This window comes from Watersipora subatra, chromosome 9 (genome assembly GCF_963576615.1).
Source record: "Watersipora subatra chromosome 9, tzWatSuba1.1, whole genome shotgun sequence".
Taxonomy (NCBI): domain Eukaryota; kingdom Metazoa; phylum Bryozoa; class Gymnolaemata; order Cheilostomatida; family Watersiporidae; genus Watersipora; species Watersipora subatra.
The window spans coordinates 23421693-23448327 of record NC_088716.1 but is presented as its reverse complement, the minus strand read 5'-3'; the positions used below and the strand labels follow the sequence as shown (position 1 = coordinate 23448327).

At 36.4% G+C, this 26635-nt stretch overlaps 1 protein-coding gene across 1 annotated transcript; it reads left to right on the top strand.

Annotated features, from left to right (window-relative positions):
- Positions 1 to 13: 13 nt before the first annotated feature.
- Positions 14 to 16808, top strand: LOC137403689 (large ribosomal subunit protein mL51-like). The gene is made up of 4 exons (XM_068089694.1): positions 14 to 95; positions 8841 to 9109; positions 11294 to 11398; positions 15512 to 16808. Exons 2-4 carry the CDS (start codon positions 8848 to 8850, stop codon positions 15742 to 15744), a joined length of 600 nt encoding a protein of 199 aa, XP_067945795.1. The 5' UTR covers positions 14 to 95; positions 8841 to 8847; the 3' UTR covers positions 15745 to 16808.
- Positions 16809 to 26635: the final 9827 nt, after the last annotated feature.

Here is a 26635-nt window from a genome sequence, read left to right as displayed (position 1 = left end):
GTTTGGCCACAATGCATAGAAATGGTGTTGCTGAGCACAGGTGCATGTGCATAGACCGCTGCTTATCGTCTAAAGACCGGTCAGCTTTGCCCATTGTAAGCGAACCTCAACAAAATATACTGTATATTGGCAATTGAGTTTTAGTTTCTTACATGTTACTCATAAACACTGCTTCAATTTTGTTTGGTTAAAATTATGTAAATTTTAAAAATGGAGTAGTCATGCATACTTTAATTGGCCATTGAGTTCAAAAACAATACTCTGATATTAATTTTAAATTGATTAAATTCTCGTGTTATACGCATTTTAAGCAGTGTTCAGCGTATTTTATGTAGGTGCTATGGCTAAACTTGGCGACTTTTGATTAGCTATTTTGTGTTTGATAATTGGTAAATATTTATTATTTGATTTTTTAACCTTTGAGGGTCGCTATTGTATTCAGCTGGCATTACGTAAAAATAGTATATTTTTTGTGTTTCAGTGATTTTAAGAACTCTCTTGTACTAGATTAATAGGAAAACCGATTGAAACACAGATAGACACAGATTTGTTGCTTTTGTTTTTTAGCGTGTGTTATGTTGTTAGTGTTGTGTAAATATAACACTTACATGAGATTGAAGCGAAGAAGGCCCCGGTCTGGTTCTCCTCACGTTTATATATTCGCAGCTACCTGTAACTACCATGACCTCAGACATTAGCGTAGGCCTACCAACCCGATTATACAACATGCCCTTTTTCTTTGTTGCATGGGCCACTAATCCTTCCAGAACCTAACCTTTACTGCCTTGAGCTCAGACACCAATATAGCCTGAGCCTAACAGATCCCATAATACAACACGCCCTTTCTGTTTTTTTCTTTTTGTTCTGGGCCACCCCATCACTACCAACAGGCAGACGTAGTAACTTACCTTACTTATGTTGCTCGTTACCTGACTCCGTTAGGGCAGTCTCCATAGGCTATGCCTCTGGCTTGTCTGACCCTGTGCCACCGTCTAAAATACTCTCCTCGTTAGTGCCAGCTCCATTGCCAGTCTGCACTGGCTTTTCCATCACCCTGACCTCCGCCGCTACCAATACTTTTACCTTGACCACTGTCACTACCAACACTACTTCCACCAACATCTCCAACACTACTTCCACCAACCCCGACTAGCCTGGAGTCTTTTGTTTGGGTCAGTAATGACTTCTCAATTTCATCTCCTTCTCTTCCGTCTTTACCTCGCTCTCCCCAATAAGAGGCAGACTCGACAGGCATCCTGTGAGAGGTCTCCACCTGGGCCGTAATTGGCTGCACAGGGGATGGCACCACAGAGCTGGGAGTTGGCATAGGCCCAGACCTATCTAGCTCTACCTCGCCTGCCACCAGTGCAGGTCTGCTACCAGTAATTCTCCTCTGAACCTCGGCTAACTCCTGCACAACTACCCTGAATGCCTTGGCATTTTCCAACTCCATGACTGCTGCCTCACGTATAGCTTTTCGCTTAGCCAATTTCTCCTTCTACTTCCTCCGCATCTTCTTTTCCCCTCTTTCAATCTCTGCTACCGTTTTCTCATGACCATCTCTGTCTAACATTTTATTTCTGGACACCTCAGTTAAAAAAGAGCAAACTTTATCCATTACAGATACTGGTTCAGCTACTTTCTCAGCACCTTCGCTTACCTCGTCATGACTGCGTTCTCTATCATATCCCATAGACACTTGCACCTCTCTGGTGCCTTGGGCTGTCCCCCCTTGACTACCAATTTCTACGTATCTGCTACTCTTTACTCCCTTGGTTTCACAAGTCCTTACAAGTCTTTCTTAACATTATGCTCTCTGTCGGACTTGTTTGTCAGGTTTTGCCACTTGACATCATCTGAAACATAACTTGACCCAGCAATAGTGGTTCTCGACGAAAACGGCTTTAACTGGCTTAATACTTCTACACTCCTTAACAGGCTCAAACTTTCTTTCGCATAACGCGTTTACAACAGCATATAATTTTAGCTGCTTCAACTCAGTTATGCCCAAGAAGTTTGTTCTCAATCCTTGCACCACATGAACTTCAGCATCCATATGCCTGTGTTTACTTTCCAAATGAACTATTACACTTCCAACCACTTTTAACTCACTACCATCAGCAGTTTCTAAAACTGTCGACGGTTTCTTTAACTTACGGTTCAACTTATTGGCTGTTGCCTCAGTTATTATTGACACATTGGCCCCAGTATCAAACGTCAACTCCACATTCTCCCCATTGACTTTTAAAACCTGTACAATTCTCCATCCTAGTCAACTGTCATCATCATATTTATCCCTAGAACCAGAGAATCTAACACTTCTGCCCATACTATTATCTCGGTACCTTTCATCATACCGGCTCGTCTCGCGCCTCTCCTTATACCTCTCCCCCTCAAGCCTATCCATGCTGTTGTCCCTGTACCTACTCAACTTGTCTCTCGTCTCGCGGGGGCTTTCTCAGCCCCTGTACCTTTCCCTACTACTATCCCTGCTACCATATCGCTCATAGCTATTATCACGACTACCTCCTGCTGCTACCTCATCTGTCGTAACCTACATCTCCCTTATCTCTACAATAACGGGATACATGTCCTCGCTGTCCACAAGAAAAACATTTAATGGAGGGACAACTCCTCATCTCATGGCCACTACGCTTGCAATTGTAGCATGCTCTATCTTCACTGCCTTCTCTACTATTTGCTCTATATCTAGAGACATGCCTCTTCCTGCTATTGTCTCTATACTTCCTACTGTCGCTGTCCTCGTTATACTCCTGGCCTCTTGTCCTATACCTACTAGTATCACGCTCCTCACTACCATTACCATAGTACCTTCTACTACTCCTAGGGCTGCTTCTAGGGGAAGATCTACCCGCTGAATCGTAGCTTGTATCTCTACCATTACTCCGGTACTGCACTCGGCTGTTAAATTCTGACACCTTTGCTACCTCCATCTTAACCTCACTTTTTAAATCAGTACTTCTACCCTCAGTTCTCAAAAATCTATCCGAATTGTTCGCCATTTCACGAGCCCTCAATGCCTCATGTAACAACTCCCAAGTAAGATTGGCGTTCTTCATCAAATCTCTGCTTACTTTTCTATCCCTCAACCCGTTAACCGCCACTATAAGGGCAAACCTTACCCTATCATCATTATTAGCTACCTCAGCATATCTGCTCAAACTCTCTACCCGTTGTAAGTACTCTTTATCACTTTCTCCCAGTGCCTGCCTAGCCATAAGAAACTTATGCCCCTTTACAAACATACTCTCTTGTCTACCATAGTAACCCTGCAAAACCTCTACTGCCTATTCATAAGTAGAATTTGCACCATCTACATTAAACTAGTGCTGGGCACGGGTAGTAATACTCGTTGAACTCGCGGGTTTATCTTCTCTCGAGTATCGGGTAATAGAGATTTCGGGTATTCCGGTCCTTCGAGTTCGGGTTTTGACTTTCAAGTTCGGGTTTTGGTACACGGATCCGTCTGATAGTGTTAGCAAAAACTCGGTCTATTGCACCCTGCACTCTTAGTCTGGGACCACAGGGCATCTCTGTGCCATTTTTGCTAAGGAGGCATGACAATGGAGTTTAACGAGTCTTCAATTTAATAGATAGAATAAAATATATCATACCTTATTTACTATGCCTACTAGAAATATTGTAGTCAAGCAGTGATTACTTGTCATTAAAAGGTGAGAAGAAATACTTACATCACATTTTATTTGCGCAATTAGCCAAATCGGCTTCGTAAGCAAATCTATGCCATTTTTAATGCGGCGCGTGTTCGCTATCACCGATAACACATAGGTCCTTAGTCTGTTTCTGCTATCGCCTTGTTAGAAACAGCTATCAGCGTTGATAGTAGCAGTGAAAATTTAATAACTCTGTTTAAATTGATTACCACAGCTAGCTATTATGGATTACATAATTCATTATAACCAAGTTATACTAAGCCAACAAGCCTTACTAACGTAAAAAGCCGATAATGTAAAGTTTTTTATGATATTTGGAGCACCATCTACAAAAGGTCAGAGGTACATAGAACATGCTTAAGTATTAAGCTACCATAGACCCTATCTTCTGCCACCTGTTGACACGAAAATGCCCTGTAGCCCCAGACTATCTTGACTGTTTAACAATCCACTTGTTAACGCTGCGAGTACGAATGTCAGTCAATAAAAACTGAAAAATGATAAATAAATTGAAAAGAAATATAATTGCTTTGTAAATTTGAAGATATATCTGTTTAGAAAATTTAAACATAAAATCCATATCAATAAACCTGATACCCGAAAAACCCGTAGGCAAAGAAATACCCGAGCCTAGCACTACTAGCTACCCGATACTCGAAAAACCCGAACAGAAGGGGTCGGGTTTAAACCCGTTGACCAAGAAGTACTCGTGCCCAGCACTACATTAAACCCTGCCCCCTCAATGCTTCTCTACCGCTGTGTCCAATAGCTCTCAATAGTGGCACTAACCTAGCTTTACTTATAATAGGCACTCTGTTGCCATCGTCATCGGCTACATAACCTCTCCTCTTGACAGCACTCTCAATACACAAATTCATCTCTTCTATAAATCTTTTCCACGAGCCATCACCATGCTCACCAAACACCAGCTTCGGAAAACCACTCTCCATTTCAACATAATACGTTATATTTCTCGTCACAAATTTACTCTACCCCACTCGTATAAATTTAATGTAATTCTCACCTCCGAACACTTAATAAATATCTACACCTCTCCAACACTGATACTTCACCGCTACAACACCTCACAGCCTCACAACACCACCCTATTTCACGTCACCCCACCTGCACGCCCGTGAAGGGTCTAATCACCCGTTAAACTTACACCCTAATCAGAAAATTATCACTAACGATAACCCGCGAAGAAAAATAATTTTACAGTTTCGTCAACTGCGCCATGTGTTAGCTAGCTATGATCAGCATGGCAGTTGGAAGTTCCATTTTCTTTAGTTTGAAAATAAAGTTCACTTGACAACTAAAAGCAGAAATGACATGAACTCAACAATAGGGATACACTGATAATACATGTTAATATGAAACAAGTGTAACTTACAAACAAGTATAACCCTAGTGCAAGGGTATTTGTGTGAAAATTTAACTGTAATCAGTAAGTATACACTGCAACTTCCTCTTGAAAATACATTAATTCCCAAAGCATCACTTTTTGAAATTGTCAGAGATTTAGACTTCAATGACTAGAAGCAAATTTTTGCGTAATATGTTTTTATTAACATACTATAAAGTATCTTTTGTTGCCTCTATTAGATTTACTAACTTGAATGATTGTTAATAAGAGGGCAGGAGTGGGGACCAAAACTGACCACTGGGGTGCACTTTCTGATAGCTCAGTATTAGAGCCTGAGTGAGCATTAGAGTGACTGGGCAGCACTCTCGGGTGTCAGCGACTGGAATATGAACCAGAACAATTCTCTCAGATCTCTGCTGCCGGACTAAGTTTTAATGTTGGTTTATGGTCATTCAATATCAGCAATTGTCTTTCCTTCTCGTTTCTCCTATCGTCCATTTCTAGCCTGGGCAACCCCATCATATACTTGATCCAGGCAGTCTAGTGATGAGAAGTGAGGTTCAATATGCAAGCAGTCTTGGTCATGGATTATACAAATTCTTATTATTTTTGCTAGTTTGCTCCATGAGTTATGCTGCTCCATTGGTTTAAGGGTAATTGAGCAGGGATGTAACAGTACTGCAGTGGCTATATATACTTAAAACTCCGCCGTGTAACGTAATCATGCCAAAGAGTAAGAAAGATTCGAAAGTGTCTGTTGGTCTCATAATACCATGCTCAAATGTAGCTAAGTCAGTGTTGTCATGTAGTGATCATAGCATTACTGAGTTTATATATATATGGGAGAGCATCGAAGTGATAACTTTATGATTAAGAGGGATTGCGAGGCTCAAGGTTTGCTAGCGCAAACGATTGCTAAAACAAATATTAATAAGTACAATAACCACTGTATTACTTCTTTTGTGTTTTACGCTACTGCCATTTCAAGTACATGCTACACAGCGAAAGCGTAAAACACAAAATAAGTAATACAGTGGAACCTCGGTTCTCGAACGCGTCGCTTCTCGACCAACTCGGTTTTCAACCAAAAAATTTGAGATTTGTTCGTCTCGGATTTCGACCATAAATTCGGTTCTCGACCGAACCGGACCATGCGCATTTGAATTAAACATTCGGAACAGTTCTGGAAACAGCATGTTTATACGTTTAACGACGTTGTTATGAGCCACTTTCGGAAGGTTCTAAAAAATGGAGAGGTTTCACGTCATTAATTCTTTACAAAAAGGAGCCATCTGGGAGGACGTCGCCTCTACCTAAGAGATTTTCTAGGGACACAACTCCTCCAGTCGAGTTACCCTAAATTGTTTTGGAGGAGGATTCTTCTTCAAAGATGTGAAGTAAACGTGCCATTGCTGTTTCTATTTTCTTTTTCACATGATTTTTGACATAACTGATCTGTTGCATTTTTTGCTGTTTAATTATCAATTTCTGCAATTTTTTGTATTGTATCGTAACCTTTAATGTTTTTGATGTTTTAAGAGCAAAGCGTATGAAGTGTTTACTTTTTGTTTTTTTTTTTCATCCTCATAGATAAAAAATCTTTTATTAAAGTTAAACACGATCTATATCTACCCGTTTTTATTTATAGTATGCGGTCTACAGTACAGTTTATGGTGCAAAATATTAAAAAATAATTTACCGAGGTTGTTAAATCGACTTGGAACGGATTAAAACTTATATATATTAATTCTAATGGGAAAACCTGTTTCGGATCTCGAACAACTCGGTTTTCGACCAACCTTCTGGAACGGATTGTGTTCGAGAAAAACGAGGTTCCATTGTACAGTGGTTATTCGTACTTATCGATATTTGTTTTATTAATTATTTGCGCTAGCAAATTTATAGCCTCGCAATCACTCTTATTCATAAAGTTATCACTTCGATGCTCTTCTATATATATATAAACTCAGTAATGCTATGATCACTACATGACAACACTGACTCAGCTACATCTGAGCATGGTATTATGAGACTAACTGACACTTTCAAATATTTCTTACTCTTTGGCATGATTACGTTACATGGCGGAGTTGTAAGTATATACAGCCACTGCAGCCCTGCTCCATGAGTGAATCATTCTGGTCACACCCCAGATGATTTTGTTATTTTTATTTTGTCATTTTACTGACTTTTCCATATTTCTCCACCTAACTGACTCCACCTGTTCTTCAGCAACCAAAGACTTTCAAAGTTGCATGTTGTAAGCATTATGAATGGCGGTGGTTTTTATCTCACCAGAGTGTGAGGGTGTTTCTCTTCTTCACTTTTGCTGTTTTGAAACTCCTTACCCACAGCTTTATAGTAGTGCAGTGTCCAACCAACTACTGTCATAAACTGGTGCCTTCATGTTGTTTTTCATTTGACTAGTAGTGATAGTATATACAATAAGGTAGTTGTATGTTACAGATGTCTTTGTCTCCGATTTTCAAAACAGTGGTTTGAGGTTTTTATGGATAACGAGAAAAAAGTAATTCCAATATTTAAAATCCTGCACAAAATTTTCAGACATATTAACGATGGGAAGAAAAAGACAGCTCGACTGCTCGGGGCAGTTTAGACAGCGACAGCATAGGGCTTCTTTTTATCTTACAGGCTGCAATGATAAAATAATTTCTATGGTACTCCAGAAGGGCTGAGGGTGGCTGCTATACTGTACTGGTAATTTTTAGTTGCTATATGCAATGTTTTTGGCTCTCTATTATCAAGGCTAAGCTTTATCAGGGGGGGGGGCATTGAGGCACACAACCCAATTTTGCTGAGAGAATAAAATGAAAACTTTAGATACAATGTCTTACTTGAGCTAGTCTGAGTGGTATTAGCTTCTTCTCTGTTAGCTACCTCACCAACAGGGCTGTATGCATTGGTATGACAGAAGAGTACGCATTGATCTTGCGCAACTGCATTGAGCTCTCATTTGCATAACTTGACAACTGCTGCAAAGAATTGTATTTTTTATTGCTTGCCAAACCTCTAATTGGTAGAAACACATGGTACAACTCCTGCCTTCAGCACCGATGTACCAACGAATTTGACTAAGAAATTTCTCAGCATCGTCAAAATGTTTCTTTGCCAATCATTCCCTACACAAATTATTTAATAGAAACCCTTTCAAGCTCATATTTTTATGCATACAAAACATAAAAAGCAGTAATGAATGCAAACAACAAAAACTTATCCCGCATCATATCACATTACATCATTGGTAATATAATTGATGTAGTAGTAGTAGTTACCTCAATTATAATACATTGTACTCAATTGTAATATAATTGATTCTAATATACTGTAAAACCTCTAAATGCCATGGCGGTCTATTTTTCAACGCTTCCTCTATAGTGGCGGTCAAATAGAGGCGGCATTCAAATAGGTGGCGTTGGACTAATTGGAGGAGAAAATTAATTGTTATTGATGTAAACGATTCATTATTAATACGATTTTGTGGACACTTCTCTACTGATCGCTTGCTATTATGGTTTCGTAAAGATCCAAGAATGTCAAAGGGGCGATCAAATGGAGGTGGCGTTCAATCAAAGGGTAGCGCTCTATTTTTCAACCCCTCTCCCATAGTGGCCGCCAATAAGAGGTGGCGTTTTATAGTGTATTAAAATTGTATAGTGATAATTTATAATTCGTTACACTAATATGAAATTTTTGCAATCGGTATTTCATTTGCTATCATATTAAATCACTCACAGCTCGAATTTGTTGTCCTGCTGTAGAAACAAGATGGCAGCTGTTTCCGCAGTGTTCGCATTGTGCAGGAGAATGACCGCTATTCCTTCAAATTGTTACAATTCCTCAGTCAACAGTTTGTCACGACTATGCAGTACAAGTTCATCATCATCTGGTAATGAGACAGGAGACGTGTCTACATCTCACCACAGAGACAGATACAATAGTGGTCTAAGAGAGTTCAAGAGTCCAACTATCTATAAGACCAACCCTATCCCCACCAGATATGGATGGACAAAGACGTACTTCGATGGCGGTAGATACTTACAAGTCATATAAAACAATACCATAATCTTTTTATGTTATCATAACAACATAGAATATAATAATATAATATTTATATCACTATATAATAATATAAATATTTGTAATATTAAGAGCTTTGTTTGTCTGTCCAAAGCCACGCCAGGAGCATTAGGAAAAAATGATTACCTCGCACTAGAATCAAACCCGGGGCCTCAGATTCAAATGCAAGCGAGTTACCACTACACCACTCGGTCGTCATACCACTTCTTGGGATAATCATAGCGAGTACTCATGATGATCTCTCAGCGCATGGGATTGGCAAGCGTACTAGTCATAAAATAATAACATCGGTGCATGTCTTATTTCTATAATACGGAGTCGTAAAGACTAGTGTAGTGATGTAGCAAAGACTAGATCAGGAATGTCAAACTCAATTGTACAAGGGGCCAAAATTCAAAACACACTGAAGGTCACAGGCCGAATGAAAAAAACGGGTATTGAACACACTAAAACCGAATGTTTTTGGAACATAAATATGAATAAAAACATACAGGACAGTCATTCTGAAACAGACTTAAACTTTAAATAAGTCATATTTAATATTTTGTTTTTCTTGAAAATATTTCCTGTTAAATTTATATAGCATTGTCAGTAAACATATTCTCACTCTCCTATCGGTTATTAAAGGCTCTGTTTTCAGAATCAACTTTTCAAACTTTATAATATCTTTTAATAGCTAGACTGAACAAGAAAAGTATACAGCAAGGCAGCTGAAGCGTTCCATTAAGGGATCTGTAGCCCAAACCCGTATTGCTTCATATTGATGGGGCATGAATAATGATAGTGTAAAATTATCTTGCGGCGGATATAATTACATAGTGGGCTGGATTTGGCCCGCTGGCCGTGAGTTTGACACATGTGGACTAGAGCTTGCATTGATTTTGGTGGTTAAAAATAAACTTACACCAAATGTTAGTAGATTTTACCAGAAAGTATCTGTGTTCGCGATTGTTTTTCATGGTTGAGGTGATCTGACTGCCAGGGTGTTTCAAGATTAAAATCGACAAAACTTGATCGCAGTTCAAATCCTCATATTCAAACGAATGTGCGCTTATGACTTATATAGTTGCACTTCAGCAAAGAGGCTGACAGAATAGAGATGCATAGAATACTGCAACTTAAACGTAATAGCTGATATCAATAATGATAGATAGGCAGCAGCGCAACTATTGATGTCATTTCGGTACGCACTTTTTTTCCGAGCATTTTAGTCACAATCATTTTGATCAATTTTGATTTTGAAACATCCTGGCAGTCAGGTCACCTCAAAGATCAAAAACTATCGCAAATGATAAACAAATACCGATACTTTCTCATAAAATCTACTAAAATTTTGTGTAAGTCAAGCCTCTGCATACAATGTCTATTTATTCCAAGATCTGTTTCGTACATTAAAACCGTTTTACGTCGGAGCAAATATTTCTATTAGAATGCACAGTAATTAATTTAATTTGTTCTATTGACCATAAACCTATTATTGTATGAACTCATATATAAATACTGCAGGTAATTACACATAGTATTAAAATGTGTAAAACTGTGAAAACTACACTTTATGTAAAACAGCTAAATTAACAAAGCTGTACAAGCATTGTTACAGTAGATGCTCTTACAACGTAAATAGTCCGTTCTAGGAACGTTTATGTTATAGGAAGTTGTATATATTATAGGCGGTGAGATAGGTTACCATTAAAATCGAATTTGAGAACTCGCCCGACTGAAAAATTTACGGTGTATAAAATCTTTTGGGTTGTGCGAAGCAAAAACTCCCGTAAATTATTTATGTTATCAGAAATTTACGTTATAGAAGCGTCTACTGTACTTCACTTTAGAGACGCTCTACTAGAGGAGGTGATAGCAATACTTGACTTTCTCTAACTTTTACTTGAAATAACTCTGTTTTTGTGTTCCATTTGCGTTTTGTTTTTATTTTGTTTTAGCTTTTCCATTTTAACTTATTAAACTCTGGTGTTAAAGCAATATTAAAAACAGGTTTGGTTGTCAATTCTTTTTTGGTTGCATTTAGAAACTCTGTGATCAACTTTTCCCTGTGCATTCGTGTGCCATCATCATTGTAAAAATATGTAATTGATTCATTGGCTTGTCTGCTTCAACACTCTGGATTCTTCTTCAGGCCCACTTCCTCGTATAGATCTACCAATCAAGTCTCTTCCTGAATACAAACCGAAGGATGCCTGGAGTGAAAAGAGAGCTTTATATGGACAAAATGATTACATAGGTTGGTAGTTGATTAGGTACAAGCTATTTGCTGGCAGGGATGTGCTCGCACTGCGCTAGTCTAACTGACACATGCTATTAGGTGGTTTGAATTCACTAAAATGTCCTCTTAACACTTTGAACTCTAGGCTTGAGATAATTTGGAGAGTTGTTCTCCCATCTGTTGTTACGCCCAAGAAAACTCGGCTGCGTAGTTTCTGTTTGTTTTCTTCATTTCCGGTTTTGTAAGACTAGAGCAATGCCCGCCATTCAATAATAAAAAATAATTATAATGAAAAACTCTTTCTACAAAAAAATTTATTTTTGTATAACAGGAGTTAACATTCAAGCTTTCAAACTTCATATCAAGAAAAAGTGTTTTGTGCAGTTCAAATAAATAAAGAGAAAAAATAGAACATCTGTAAAGGTTCTCAAGCTTAAGGTTAAACAAAGGTTAAACAACTGCAACTTCTAAACTTCCTATCATGAGAAAAGTGTTTTTGTGCAGTTCAAATGGAGTACGAGAAAAAATAAACAATGAGCTTGTGCAAGTGTGTGTACAAGCAAGGTCACTGTTGCAGCAAAAGCTCATTGTGTTGAAAGTTTTGATGGACGATACTGGTACCTCTCGATACTGGTAAAAACGTAAAAATGAGCTATCAGAATTTCTTTGTCCGATACTTTGTCTGACCAAACGGAGAGGGAATATAGAAGCAGTTCTTACTCCAGGCATCACAATTGCCCACGTGAAAAGCATTAGCTTTTACAGATTTACTGAAACCGGAAATATGACTGTAACGGCACACTTGCAATTGAAACAGCACATTTGAAACTTACACAATAAAAAATAGTATGCAATGGTAAAAAAATTAGCTTGTAAACAAATTTTCAAAAAATTAACAAACGCAAATGGTAATATTAATTAACAATAAAAAGGGCATATTTGGTGTGTGCAATCGCGAAAAGGATATACAGCACATGGTAAGAGCGATGGGAGTGATAAGAACGGCGTAGCCTAGTGGTTACACACACTAGTTAGTAGACTTGTGACTAGAATATTGCGAGTTCAAGTCCATTACCAAGGTGAATTTTTGTTGCTATAATTGTCTTGCTATAACTGGACAGATGAATGACAGACAAACACTGAGATACACATCTATAGATATACTAGTTGAATGCCAGTTGCTTGCGTATTAGTAATTAGTATTAGTATTTACAATAATTACCTAATGAGTTTGAGTAACTTACCGGGAAAGCTAGATATCTGACTTTTCTAAACTTTCATTAAAACAATACCAGCGTTTGGGACCAGTTTAATAATTGTTATGCGTAATGGTCAACAGTGTGAGTTATTAACCCCGCAAGGGATTTAAGTGGGAGTATTTTAACCAATGTAATGACTATTTGCCCCATGAATTCGTTGTATTCCATGTAATTTAATGGTTAAGTTTGCCGCCTCTAAATCTGGAGGTCCCGAGATCAAATCCAGTGCCATGCGGATTTTTAATTGCTAGATTTTGATTGCTATAACTGGACACAGGGTTTAACAGTGAGGCAACCACTGAGATTTGTATATAATGAAATTTTGATCGCTTCGTGTGTGATACCTTCTCAATATAATTCTGAAGTTTTAAGCTGATTGGACGATTATCGATATATCGCCAAAATACTGAGGTATTTCTAATCGACTGAGAAAGGAAAAATGGCTGCCAACAGAACATTAGTTTCTAGTGATTGAAATTCTTAGTAATGAGGATCAAAAATAGACAAAGCTAGAAAGCTTCTCCTCAGCTACAAGATCTTTACACTAAAATTATTTGCTTTTCTATTCATAATAAATACATCAGATTTGGCAAAATCTGATGTATTCACTAGAAATCTACTAGACTTGTGTCCAAACATGCATTACAAAATATAAGCTGAATGAAAAATAATTTATCTATATTTGATTCGTTGAAATGAGTGGTCACAGTGGACATACATTGGAACGCTCCTACTTATATATTTAGCTAATGCAACAAGATTCAATATAAACAAAGCATATTTCAGCTAGTCTCCCATAATTACCAAAAGCGCTCTAAAATTTCTGAACAAGTTAGGATAGGATTTGTAACAGATATGTTCTATCAGACTTGGTGTGCTGAACCCATTATGTTCTATCAGACTTGGTGTGCTGAACCCATTGTGTTCCATCTAAAGCATCACGTTTTTTTAAAAGTGAAATAACAAATATTTATTCTATTTGATTTCTGTAATTTTTAATATATTTTACAGAAACTTGGAGCTTTACAGGGAGTTGTGCTATCCTAAGTGCTTTCAAAGTTGATTGACAGTTGTTAGTATAGTCTAGGATGAGGGGATCCGCTTGTATATACAAGACTAGGCTTGAAGGTGGTACAAGAACGAATTATATGAGTTCCACAATCGGTTGCTACTTCAATGCAAAAACTCTGGTTCACGAGATTTAGAATGTATTTACTAGAAGCTATATTGCACACCATTTTGAGAAAGTTATTTATTATAATAAAACGTGTTGATGTGACAAAAAAGAATAATTTCAAAGGTACCACTTTAATAACCAAACTAAGTTTTGTTCTTGGCTTTAGTACATGGTGTGAGAGGTTGACTGTTTTGAGCTATTTTTTCTGGTCAAGGCACGACTCAGACTACATTATTAATGTGCCTGCTTGCTGGTCACGGCACGACTCAGACTACATTATTAATGTGCCTGCTTGCTGGTCACGGCACGACTCAGACTACATTATTAATGTGCCTGCTTGCTGGTCACGGCACGACTCAGACTACATTATTAATGTGCTGCTTGCGTCTTTACAAATGAAAATTTTAGTAGATTTTATCAGAAAGTATCAGTATTTTTCTAAAATTTGCAATTGTTTTTGATATTTGAGATGCGCTTATTGCCAGGATGTTTCAAGATTAAAATCAACAAAACTTGATCGCGATAAAAACGCTCAAAAGTAATTTTTGGCACGTATTTTACTTTTGAGCGTTTTATTCGCGATCAAGTTTTGTTAGTAGCTGTGCTATTGCCTGTCTTTCTCTCATTATTGATATCAGCTATTGCGTTTAAGTTACGCGCCTCTATTCTTTTAGTCTCTCTCATGGTGCAACTATAGATGGCATAATCGCACTTCGCAGATCCGGTGTTCCAAGCAAGGATCTTTTTCAAACTTTTATATTTCTTGACTGGGTAGGTCTACAAGGACAAAAAGTAAATCAAAATAAACTTGATGTCTTAGCTTTATATCGATACTATTTTCATTTGCATCAATTCAATGCTTTAAGTTCACCTTTAACGATTATTCACTCCCATCCCCTCAGTTAGTAGCTCTATGAATTAACTGAATTTAACTCTATAAATTGGTTTCTAAGAATTAACAGCTATATAGTTGAAGTGTACAACCGTTTCTTTGTTAAAAATGGGTATAAATAGCAGGAGGTCCTCAACCATCATGGTAGTTATATGTGTAGAAGCCCTTCCTTCATAACTGTTATCAGATGAGACTTGTCATGTCACATAGGGCAGACAATTGCATTTGCATGTGAGAGATATTAAACAATATCTGGTGACACGCTGCAACTCTTCCACCTCGTGTTCCTAGGATCATGCGTAAACTCAATCTCTAGGAAGTCACATTCAGATTGTACAAGCGTTAGCATCAATCATTATCGCTGGCGTGTTTTAGCGATAGAAAAAAAAACATTTTGCTTTGCAACAGACTTTGCCATTGTGGAAGCAACACTCATAAATTATCCTGGTGTAAAAAAAACCTTTAGACAGCATGACAGACTGTCTAATAGCTAACCGTTTATTTTTCATTGTTAGATTATAATAAAAAAACTTTTAATTCCATACTGTTCATAGGTCTTCTGTTGGCACATCTCTTAACGATGAGCCTACACAAAGTTTTAGCAGATTTTATCAGAATGTATCGGTATTTTTGATCATTTTCGACTGTTCTTGACATTTGAGATGATCTGACTGCCAGGATGTTTCAAGATTAAATCGATAAAACTTGATTGCGAAAAGGAAAAACTTTTTATATAGCACTGCCCAGTGCACAGAAGACAAATTACCCAACCATTCTCTCAGTCATGTCTCTCTCGATTTCAGATATTCTTGGTGATGGCAGCATCAAACCCTATGAAACGCATGATGGGCCAAGGTGGCTGATGGGCTTCTATGGCCATGAGTATGCTCGCACACTACGACGCCTCAAATTCACAGGCAAGAAGTTGGCTGCTTTGAAACCACGACTGGCAAAGGACTTGAACAAACGATTACGCTATTTATATAGGAATAAAAACATGTCCCGTAAGAGGGGGACAATTCCTAAATATATTTAGTGCTGAATAAGTTTTTACATGTCTGAAGATTATTGTATATTTTATAATTTACATGTTTTTCATTGTATATACATGTATGTGTGCAAAGTCTGGGTTGTTTCGAAGGAATTCCAGCAGTAATTGTGCACATAGTGGTTGGAGTCGCAGTCAAGCATTAAGTATTGTGGTCTTATGCTACATATTTTGCGTCATCCGATCAAATGTGGGTTTCAATGAATCATTTAATCAGTTACGGACCCCCACCAGTCATAAAGGTAAAGGTAAAACTAGGGGGAGTAAAGGTAATACCAGTATTGCGGTGCATACTTCCTCCCATTTCCCTTTGCTGCTCTTCTGTCACCTCAAAAGCTACCACTTTGCTAGAAAATCTGTTAAGGCTAGTTTCACCAGAGTCCATGCATATATGTAAAGGTCAGCTCTTTTTATATCATGAAAAACTTAATGGCTAACAAAATCAAAGAAAACAAAAAAATTCAAATTAAAAGTTTAATTTTTTTGGTTTGCTGTATTAATTTTGTGCCAGCTACAGATTAGTTAAGATAGCTGCACTTATGACAACAAATTCTAACAAGCTGGTCTATATCCCGAACAAAAGCAGCCAACACCACCTACAGTTATCTTTCAGTAAACAAGAGATATACGTATATTCTTCGGTAATACCTCGTCATTTACACCATTAGGTTTCAATAAAATAAGAAAATTCAATGGTTTGATGGTCTATACCTACTTGTACTAAAGAGGCTATAATTACTGTATTATTAACTGTATTATTTATATCCGAAGAATTATGCTATACCTAGGACAGGTGTAGTAGTGCTGCAGGCCAGCTCGATCAACACGAATAATGTTAACACATGTATAGATGCAATTGTCTCCCCTTGTTATTGTTTACCAGTCTAATGTGAAGTGTTCAATCATTTAACACTTGATTTGCATAAATCAGCCTACATATCTGCCTGATCTCTGTAGAAGTTCTATACTTTGAGTGTAATTGTTGGAGTTGTCAGCACAGTATAAGTAGTCTGCAATTAGAGTAATTAAGCTACATATTTTCTATACTTTTAATCAGCTGTGTAAAAAAATTATGTTTTTTTGTGATATATGCGTATATACTGTATAACTATGTATTCTTATATACGCAATTATGTCATCATATATAATTGCATAGTTAATTACATATATAATATATATATATAGATACACTGATGAAGAAGGTTGCAGTTCACTAGAAACAGAGTGCTCAATATTTAAATAGAGCATTTATATAAAATGTAGTAAAAACTGTAAACTTCAAATGAACAGTTTTTAAAGTTTACAGTTCTAAATACATTTTATATATATAAATATAATTATGTGTATAGATATAGGGTTTAACTAGCTATTGAAGAATCGAATAGTATCAAAATTATTTCTATTACAAAGGTTGAAAAGTTTAGTTTTATGTTAATGTTTATAAACTATAATATTTCAGTCCCGATTTCATTTTAAAAGGTTGCATTAAGAACACACTCGGTATGCAAAGATGAACCAAAGCTACTTGGCATATCTGTACAGAGTCACAAATTTGTGAGTATACAAACTCCAGTCCAAAAATGTCCTGCTTGCTTGTTGACTTGTTGCAAAAAAATGAACTTTCTGCTATAGTGCAAAAGTCCTCTGAAAAACTAACCGTTGGAAGCTGTCTCATTTCCTCACTTAAATCTACTATTAATAGAGGTGGCCTAGCAGACTGCATTCTCCTTATTTACCCTGCATAGTTTTGTAAAATGTTTTTTATAAAGATGGTCAGTTAGAAGCATCCTTTGCTGGTCTTTCAGCCTGTGGTTATTCCAAGTTAATTTCTGCTACGTTTGCTGCCCAATTAGGAAAAAGTAAACAATTTTTTTAAAAGCCCCATAGTCGAAAAATACTGGTATTCAGCCCAGTAATTTAAATATAGCCATCAGGACAGGATAAGCTTGCAGTAAAATAGGTAATATGAATTCTCAAGAAAGCAGTCAACCATATATACCAATTACCAAGCTACTAAACAAGGGCTAAAAGGTTTGTTTTATTTTGGTTTCTGCTGTTGATACTTAGTTACACATGAACACTTATGGTTTACCTTACCTATACTTTTATTTATTCAATAACAATATATATATAATAACAATATACATGTATTCAATTTTTTTTTGACTCACCTACGTACTGTTGTTTATAATCACGGCTCTACAGAGGAAAGTAAAATCAGGGCAAACTCAGGTTGAAATACAAAGATGTAGCTAAGAGTAACATGAAGTTGAGGGAACTAGACACACACAGATGGTACGAGAAGGTGGAAAACAGATCAGCATGGAAGTCAGTGATAAAGCCAAAACCATAAGACAGTCATTGTCAAAACTATCGACTGAAGAAAGAGTGTGAAAGAGGGTGAGAGATAGTGGGAGAAAAAAGGGGAGAGGGTGAAAGAGAAAGAGGGTGAGAAAGAGAAAGCTTTATATCTTGTAGAGTTGATGGTGTCTCATTCAAAGCTAAATTGTTTAAAAGTTGGAACTATATACAGTATATACATATACAACTGTTCTAATTTTCTTTCAGTAAATAGTACATCAAGGAAGTTTCATACGCCAGTCAGTAGCTTGTGTTCCTGGCAGACCTGCTAAAACTGTGATCGTTACTGCTGGCCGAAAACTATGTTACCATATTTGTAGACCTTTTATCAATTGCGTTAAAAATAAATAGCTATAGCAATATTTACATAAACTATTCTATTTAATTTTGTTAATATTATTAAAATATATGCTAGTTAAGGAAGTTTTCCATATGCTTAGTTGTGAGCCTGTTTTGTAATATAGGGCTATAATAACACCTTTCCTTGATCTTGGTCTGCCAGACTGCACAGCTTCTTTGATCTTGGTCTGTCAGTCTGCACAACTGTACATTTACAAACCTATAAACTTAGTCTAATGGCTTAAGAGCGCTTTGTTATCACGGAGATAACAAGCTAGCTAATTTAGTGTTGTCACATTCTATGATTACCTTCTTAGAAGGTATAGAAGTAGAATTAGGAATCGTCGGCTTTCTTCTGAGCAATAATATTAAGGGCTAATTATTAAATAAACTTATAGTTCTTGGTTTATTACCATCAATTGACATGTTGGTTTTAGTAAGTAATTCAGTGGCAACATATAGGTAACATGCAATGAAATTTGTAAATTAACATAACTCATCAACATAATTTTTAAAACTACTTTTTATAGCAATAGTTTTTCAGTGAACAATATTTATATAAAAAACCAATTCATTATACTTTTACTCTGCTGGCTAGTGCCTTACTAGTTTTTAATTTTATCAGAACTGAACTCGGTGGTTATAGAATGTGATTTTCCGGGCAGCAAATGTGAGACTTCAGGTTTTTTCAGTTGAATATCCTGAAACAGTGCTGATGCAACAGTAGCAGCAGACCACAATGCAACAGTAGAAAGCAGACCACAATGCAACAGTAGCAGCAGACCACCCAACAATCTAGATTAGTCAGGATTGTAGGGATCAGTGTAAAATCAGTGATGCTAAGTGCCACCATGACAGAAACATTTTGTTTGATATTTAATACCTAAGACATAATAATATATTAAGATATATTATTATATTTTAAATATAATAAGATAATAATTATATTAATAGAACTACAAGTAAAGTAATACAATTCAGCTCATTCTGTTTAGAATTAAAATTCATGGAGTTCTATAGACATCATAAACTACAAGGGGGGAGATATTTTCGATTTATTGTGACTGCCGAATATCTAATATCAAAACTCACCGCTTGCTTTCACATAATTAAAAAACCATAACCTAAGTTTACTGTGAACACTGGGTGGCCCAAAGTCAGTTGACTCCCATTTTTAAGCATAGTCTAGCTATACAGGTATAACATTATCCTTCGCGCGTCTGGAAAGCCAAGAGTGATCTGATGCAAGCTTTCAACTTAAGGCGATTGTATAATCAAGTAGAAATACGCATATTATACTCCTTTTGTACATGTTTTATATCCCAATTACGACAATAAAAGCCTTGTCGGTTTGTTTATTTGAATTCATAGTAAGATGTTGAAAAAATTTGCTTTTTGCAGGTTTAGAACTTGTTATATTCAGCTTACTAACCCAAAACTCTAAAACCTAAAAGATTGACTTGCAAAAAAATTTACATTATGGTTATTTGGTATTAGAAGATTCACTATGTCTTGCTTTGCTGTGTTGTAGGTGCAAAATATGTGGAAATGGGATTACAAGCTCCTAAAATCTCAAAAATGAATAGTTAAAAAAGGCCGTAGGTTGGAATCCTTTTATTTCGATGACGTATTCAACTCGATGTGTTTGTTGTTTTGACACATGATGTTATCACGTAAATTGGAAGGCCAATTAAAGGCTCAATATGACACTTCTCGTAGCACTAGTTTATGACAAACACTTCGGGCTCTACCAAAAAGCCTTTATCAAATATAGATGCTCGCTACATTACAGTTTCGTTTCAGCTTGGTCTAATCATCTAGTCCTAATCTGATCATGTGATCCATATTTTCCGTCAAACGGCACGAACAACTTCTGCAGCATTTTTTAACTATCACAGAGGACCAACAGGTTCCTCATGTTTATGAACGGATGATATGCACTCCTTCGAGCTTAGGTTGAAAAATTAAACTAATTTTTAGCCTATGTTTTGAGATATCAGTGCTCAAAGTTACAGCATTACAATAATAATAAAATAAGTGTGTAAGGTCAATAGACACGGTTTTATTGAATGCGTGAAGTATATTTGTGAAAATATTTTGATGAATGTGGTTGAATGAGGGTGAAACAGAAGCACATCGTGTTCAACTACGTCCCATTTGAGCCATTTTGGAGAGAGATTTCAACCTATGGCTTTTTCGTGATGGCTGCGATTAACTGTTCGTTTTTGAGCTTTTAAGAGTTTGTAAGCACATTTCCACATATTTTGCACTTACAACACAGCAGATTAAGACATGGTGAACCTTTTGATACTAAATAACTGTAATGGAAATTTTGTTGCAAGTTAACCTTTAACATTTTGTGTCGAAACAAAGGGATTCCAATCTATGGCGTTTTCGTGAAGGCTGCAATTAACTATTCATTTTTGAGCTTTTAAGAGCTTGTAGTCACATTTCCACATATTCGGCACTTACAACACAGCAGAGTAAGACATGGTGAACCTTTTGATACCAAATAACTGTAATGTGAATTTTGTTGCAAGTCAACCTTTAAGGTATCATCCGCCTTCAGGCTTTGTGTATCAGCACATCTGACGATCTCAGGTGTCACTCCTGACGATCTCTCACATTGCACTGGTCTGCCTGGCAGTACTAGCGTGGATTTAATGTGTGTAAAGCTTTCAATTTAGGACTGTTTCTAGAAACTAAGCTAAGGAGTAGCTTTCAATTTTAAACTAATCCAAGATGCAAGAAAGGTCAAATACCTTCATTAAAGCCTTTATAGAATACATTTTCTTTTGCAAAAGTATGACTTCTCGTATGGCATTGTTTTAAACCTCTCCTAAAATGGCCTCATAAAGTTAATTTGAGATTGTCAAAGAGTGTACCAGTCAGCCAGCCTCTTTCAACAGCCCCACTCCTCATTATTCTTTAAATATCCTTCAGACCAGTTTTTGGGTCGTTTTTCATTTAGATGAATGATTAGTTTCACTTTAGTGTTCTAACCTTTGTTAGAGGAATGATTAGTTTTACTTTAGTGCTCTAACCTTTGTTAGATGAATGATTAGTTTCACTTTAGTGTTCTAACCTTTGTTAGATGAATGATTAGTTTTACTTTAGTGCTCTAACCTTTGTTAGATGAATGATTAGTTTCACTTTAGTGTTCAACGTTTGTTAGATGAATGATTAGTTTCACTTTAGTGTTCTAACCTTTGTTAGATGAATGATTAGTTTCACTTTAGTGTTCTAACCTTTGTTAGAGGAATGATTAGTTTCACTTTAGTGTTCTAACCTTTGTTAGATGAATGATTAGTTTCACTTTAGTGTTCTAACCTTTGTTAGAGGAATGATTAGTTTCACTTTAGTGTTCTAACGTTTGTTAGATGAATGATTAGTTTCACTTTAGTTTTCTAACCTTTGTTAGATGAATGATTAGTTTCACTTTAGTGTTCTAACCTTGTTGGTCATACTGAACTTCACGAGTTTCATATGCAATTTCACCAAAATCTTCTTTATTTAGAAACAAAATTGGATTATCTTGCACATCCAAGAAGACATAGGTATATGTTTTAGTGGAGTACAAAATGAATTTTTTATTAGCATCGCTGCGTTCAAAGTATAAAACCAATAGAATACATGAACTCACAACAAATTAAATTATCGTTTTATAAAGACAAGACCACGCAAAACAGTGTTGCTTTTGCTGCTGCCTCTGAGAGACCTCCGCTGAGGCTGGCCCTATAACCAGAACCCCTGAGACTGACTCACTTAGCCTTTAGGGCTCAAAGAGTTTTAGGTTAAGAGCCACGGGTTCAAGGTTTCTTTTCCTAGAGTCTTTGGCTCTGCCTCTGATTGGATGAGCTCTGTTTATAGTTTTGGAGGTTTTGACTTTAGCAAATGATTCCCGCCTGCATGAATTCCGCCAGAAAAGATTTATTAACAATACAAATGCTACATATTTGAGCAGGAGTTAATATCATTTCAACTAAAACTAGGTTTATTATGAACTTTTGGTTTGATAACTAATACTAAGTAAATACTTGCTTTGGTTGGTCATGCTAAGTGAATACTTGCTTTGATTGGTCATGCTAAGTGAATACTTGCTTTGATTGGTCATGCTAAGTGAATACTTGCTTTGATTGGTCCTACTAAGTGAATACTTGCTTTGATTGGTCATGCTAAGTGAATACTTGCTTTGATTGGTCATGCTAAGTGAATACTTGCTTTGATTGGTCATGCTAAGTGAATACTTGCTTTGATTGGTCCTACTAAGTGAATACTTGCTTTGATTGGTCATGCTAAGTGAATACTTGCTTTGATTGGTCATGCTAAGTGAATACTTGCTTTGATTGGTCATGCTAAGTGAATACTTGCTTTGATTGGTCATCCTAAGTGAATACTTGCTTTGATTGGTCATGCTAAGTGAATACTTGCTTTGATTGGTCATGCTAAGTGAATACTTGCTTTGATTGGTCATACTAATTGAATACTTTCTTTGATTGGTCATACTAAGTGCTTTTATCAATTTTGAACATGGTTGTTAAATATTAACAGTAAGATCGGGGATGTCTGAATTTTTTATTTTCAATCTGATACTCCTTATTTTGGAGTTCAAGAACTTGGTTCTTAGAAACCAGACAACATTTTGAAACTAAATATATTTGATGATCTGGTAGACGGCGCAGAGCATGTGAGAGTGAGGTTTGGACAGAATCGGTCAAAAGATATAAAAATGAATAACGTTTACACAGACATGTTATACTCACACAATGGCAAAGTTCGGTTTATCTTCTATATATATAATTCTCAAAGTCCATAGTTGGGTGTGTTCAGCCATAGCTATTATAATTTAGGAATAAAATATCTGTTTCATGCTGGATTTGATCTCGGAAACTCCCATTCACCAGGGAAATATCTTACCAATTGAACTACACCAGATGCATTGAATTATGAAGCATTATGAGCCATTACGTCAGTTAAAATAGGCATAACATTCTGCGTTACACAAGCCATTAAACCATAATTGCCATGTACAATTTTTATTGTATTTTTTAGGTAAATCAGACACACTGAGTCCGATTTTGTACTCAAACTAAACATTGATCCACTAACTTTCAAATTAATGAAATATCTTACCAATTGAGCTACACGAGATGCATTGAATTCATAAGGCGATATGAGTCGTTATGTCAGTTAAAATACGCACAACACTCTACATTACGAAATGTCAGTGAAGCTTGCTCTTACAGCTCTTACTACTAAGTTTAGCAATAGGGATACTAACTTACTCATATTAGTCATTGGCAATGCCCCAGGCAAATGGCAAGTGGCAGGCAACTACATTACCTACCACTGTTTATAAGCTGTTTCGTAATACCCGGCATTCGGCTTGATAGCTCATGTTACATCCAGGTGCATTGTCATGCAAGTGAGTTATTTAGTCAGCTTCGAATGTAACATGATTGAATACCATAGCAACAGGAATTTATTTTGTTTTTGGGTTATCTAGAACAGTAAAGGCGGTTACATATGTCAAGCTTTAGCTTATACACAATATTACACAAATAGCTATAAAAATACCAAATTTGCAGTGACTAGATGTATCATCATGTGAAAAGCAGTGAGGAACGCAAGCGTAAACTTAGCTTAGCATGCTTTACCATTTCAGGTAAGGAAAGTATTTAGAAAATGCACGGCTTTCCTGCTAAACATTAATATATTATGCATACAAAAATTTAAATGCTTACTTTTTGCTAATATGGGGACATAAACATATTGTGTATTGCTAAAAAACAAAAAAAAAATTAAACAAAATAACATATTGCTAAAAATATAATTATTAGCAGCTTATCTCTGTATTTTATTTTTCATTTATCGAGTAGGCTATATCTAATTATTCTAATGTAAGCATTTCCTGGGGCTTATGTCATTTTTAATCAGATTTAATCAGATTTTCAACACAAATTGCTACACTGTTTTTACGACAACAACCTAATGGAGATCTCCCACTCATCAGAAAATTGCTCAACAGCAGCAGACCTATACGCTGGCCGAGTTGTCCATCAGCAACCCGTCACTTGGTCCTCACTCAATAACAACACTGCATAGTTGAGCAACCCCCACTTGCCGCAGATTCAGTCTGTTTGGCCAAATAGCCAAACACATAGGCTTACATTGAGGGCGTTCATCCATCAATTGCGCTCAGTGCAAGCCATCAAAGCCTTGTACAAACTCATCTTTAACGTACGTATACAAAGGTGCATTCTTGAGTTAACCGGATGGGTTTTTATGAGGCTGGTTTTCAGGAACCAGACAGAGTTTTGAAACCAAATATTTTAGTGACCTGGAAGAGGACACGGAGCACATGTGTGTGAAGTTTAGATGAAATCGGCTAAATAATGTAAAAATGCATAGCGTTTCACATGTTTCAAAATGTGAAAAGGCATTTATACAGACTAACCGACAAAGACAATGACGAAGTAGGACTTAGTAATTCTATGAAATTGTGCATTCATTTAACAAAAAATTCTGGAATGGGTTATCCACTTTAAAATGAAGCCACTTTTATTTCCTGGCAGATTTCGTCACGTTCTAACATCTGCTGAAAACAGTGAGTTTATGCTATTATATCTTTACAATTGAAATCAATATTAGCCTTTCCAGTAATATTTCACTTAATTTTGATAGAAAAATTATATTCATTGTTGCATTGTCAGGAGAAATGACACTCACATACATGCACACACTTATATAAAATTAATTAATTTTATATAGGTTTGCGTTCATTCAACAACAAACTCTGGGATGAGATATTTACTTTGAAATGATGTCATTTCTCTTTCCCGGCAGTAAGTATTTTTCCTTTCACTCGATTTTAATAGAAAGAATATAATTATTGATTGTTGTATAGCTGGGCGAGATGACAAGTTATGTAATATTAGTGATACCGTAAAGTGTCATTCAGGTGTGGGTGCACTCGAGTACTTAGCCATCGATCGTAATAAGGATATGGTTAACGCTAGGAGCGTTTTTCAATCAAAAGAAACTCGGCTACCCTGGTGCTCATGTACTCATTATAATTACCATTGTCTCAGGCCTAATAAAAATTGCAATTTACAAACTACTCCGTCGGACATGCGTGTTGTTCATCATTTTCTATAAAAATAGCATCTTACATCATGAGGAAAATTCTTAAACCACTCTAAGGCAATCAGTTTATATCAATAATAGCAGTATAATAATAGAATAGCGGAGCGCTAGAATACAGTCAAACCTTTTACAATTACAGTCAAGACCTCTGAATACAAAAGTAATAACGTAGTTTCAGGATATGCTTTGCATGTTAAAATTGTACGGTTTTGGACCAGATATTACAACAGAAAACACTCTAATCTCTACTATAATGAGCGGCCGAAGGTTAAGATAAAATGTTGTATCATGCGAAATTTGAACCCTACGCTTTCAATTTTGTCACCCAGCATCCTATCATCTGTGCTATTAACCTCCCTCTACAGGGTTAGGGTTATTGTGGATATACTTATTCTCTGTGCTTTACGACACACCCAATAATCTCTCACAGCGGTCCTAGACTGCCAGGGTACTAGTTCATGATAATATATCAATATATATTTCTCAAAGTTTGCCGCCTTTGTATATGTTTAACTATATCTATTAATACTTTGGAATTAAGAATCCGTATGGCAGCAGATTTGATCTCAGTACTTCCCATTCACCAATCAAACACCTCACTAACCAAACCAAGCAGGCTTGGTAGATTCGTAAGGCAATATAGTGGCTATATGAGAGCAAATAGGCTACAGTTTCTGTTTGCGACGCAATGTCATGGCGCGACGTCATGAGGTAGCTCTTATTAGTATTAAAGAAATTCCTTGCTTTATTTTAAATATTTTATTAGCAATAAAATATTTAAAATAAATCAAGGAATTTCCTTTAAACAGCAAAAATGGGTTTTATCTTGTTTCACAACAGTTGATTGCTTACTACAATAGAGCTGCAATAGATATATAATATTTGGTTGTATTTTTAATGTTTCACTTTGTTTAACATTTTATATTTAGTTTTATTGGAAAATTTGAGTGCTATTCTATCCAAATTACCCATTGAATATGTGCCAGGCTAATAACAAGTGGCAGGCAACTCTCATTTCTCTCATTGTGTATAA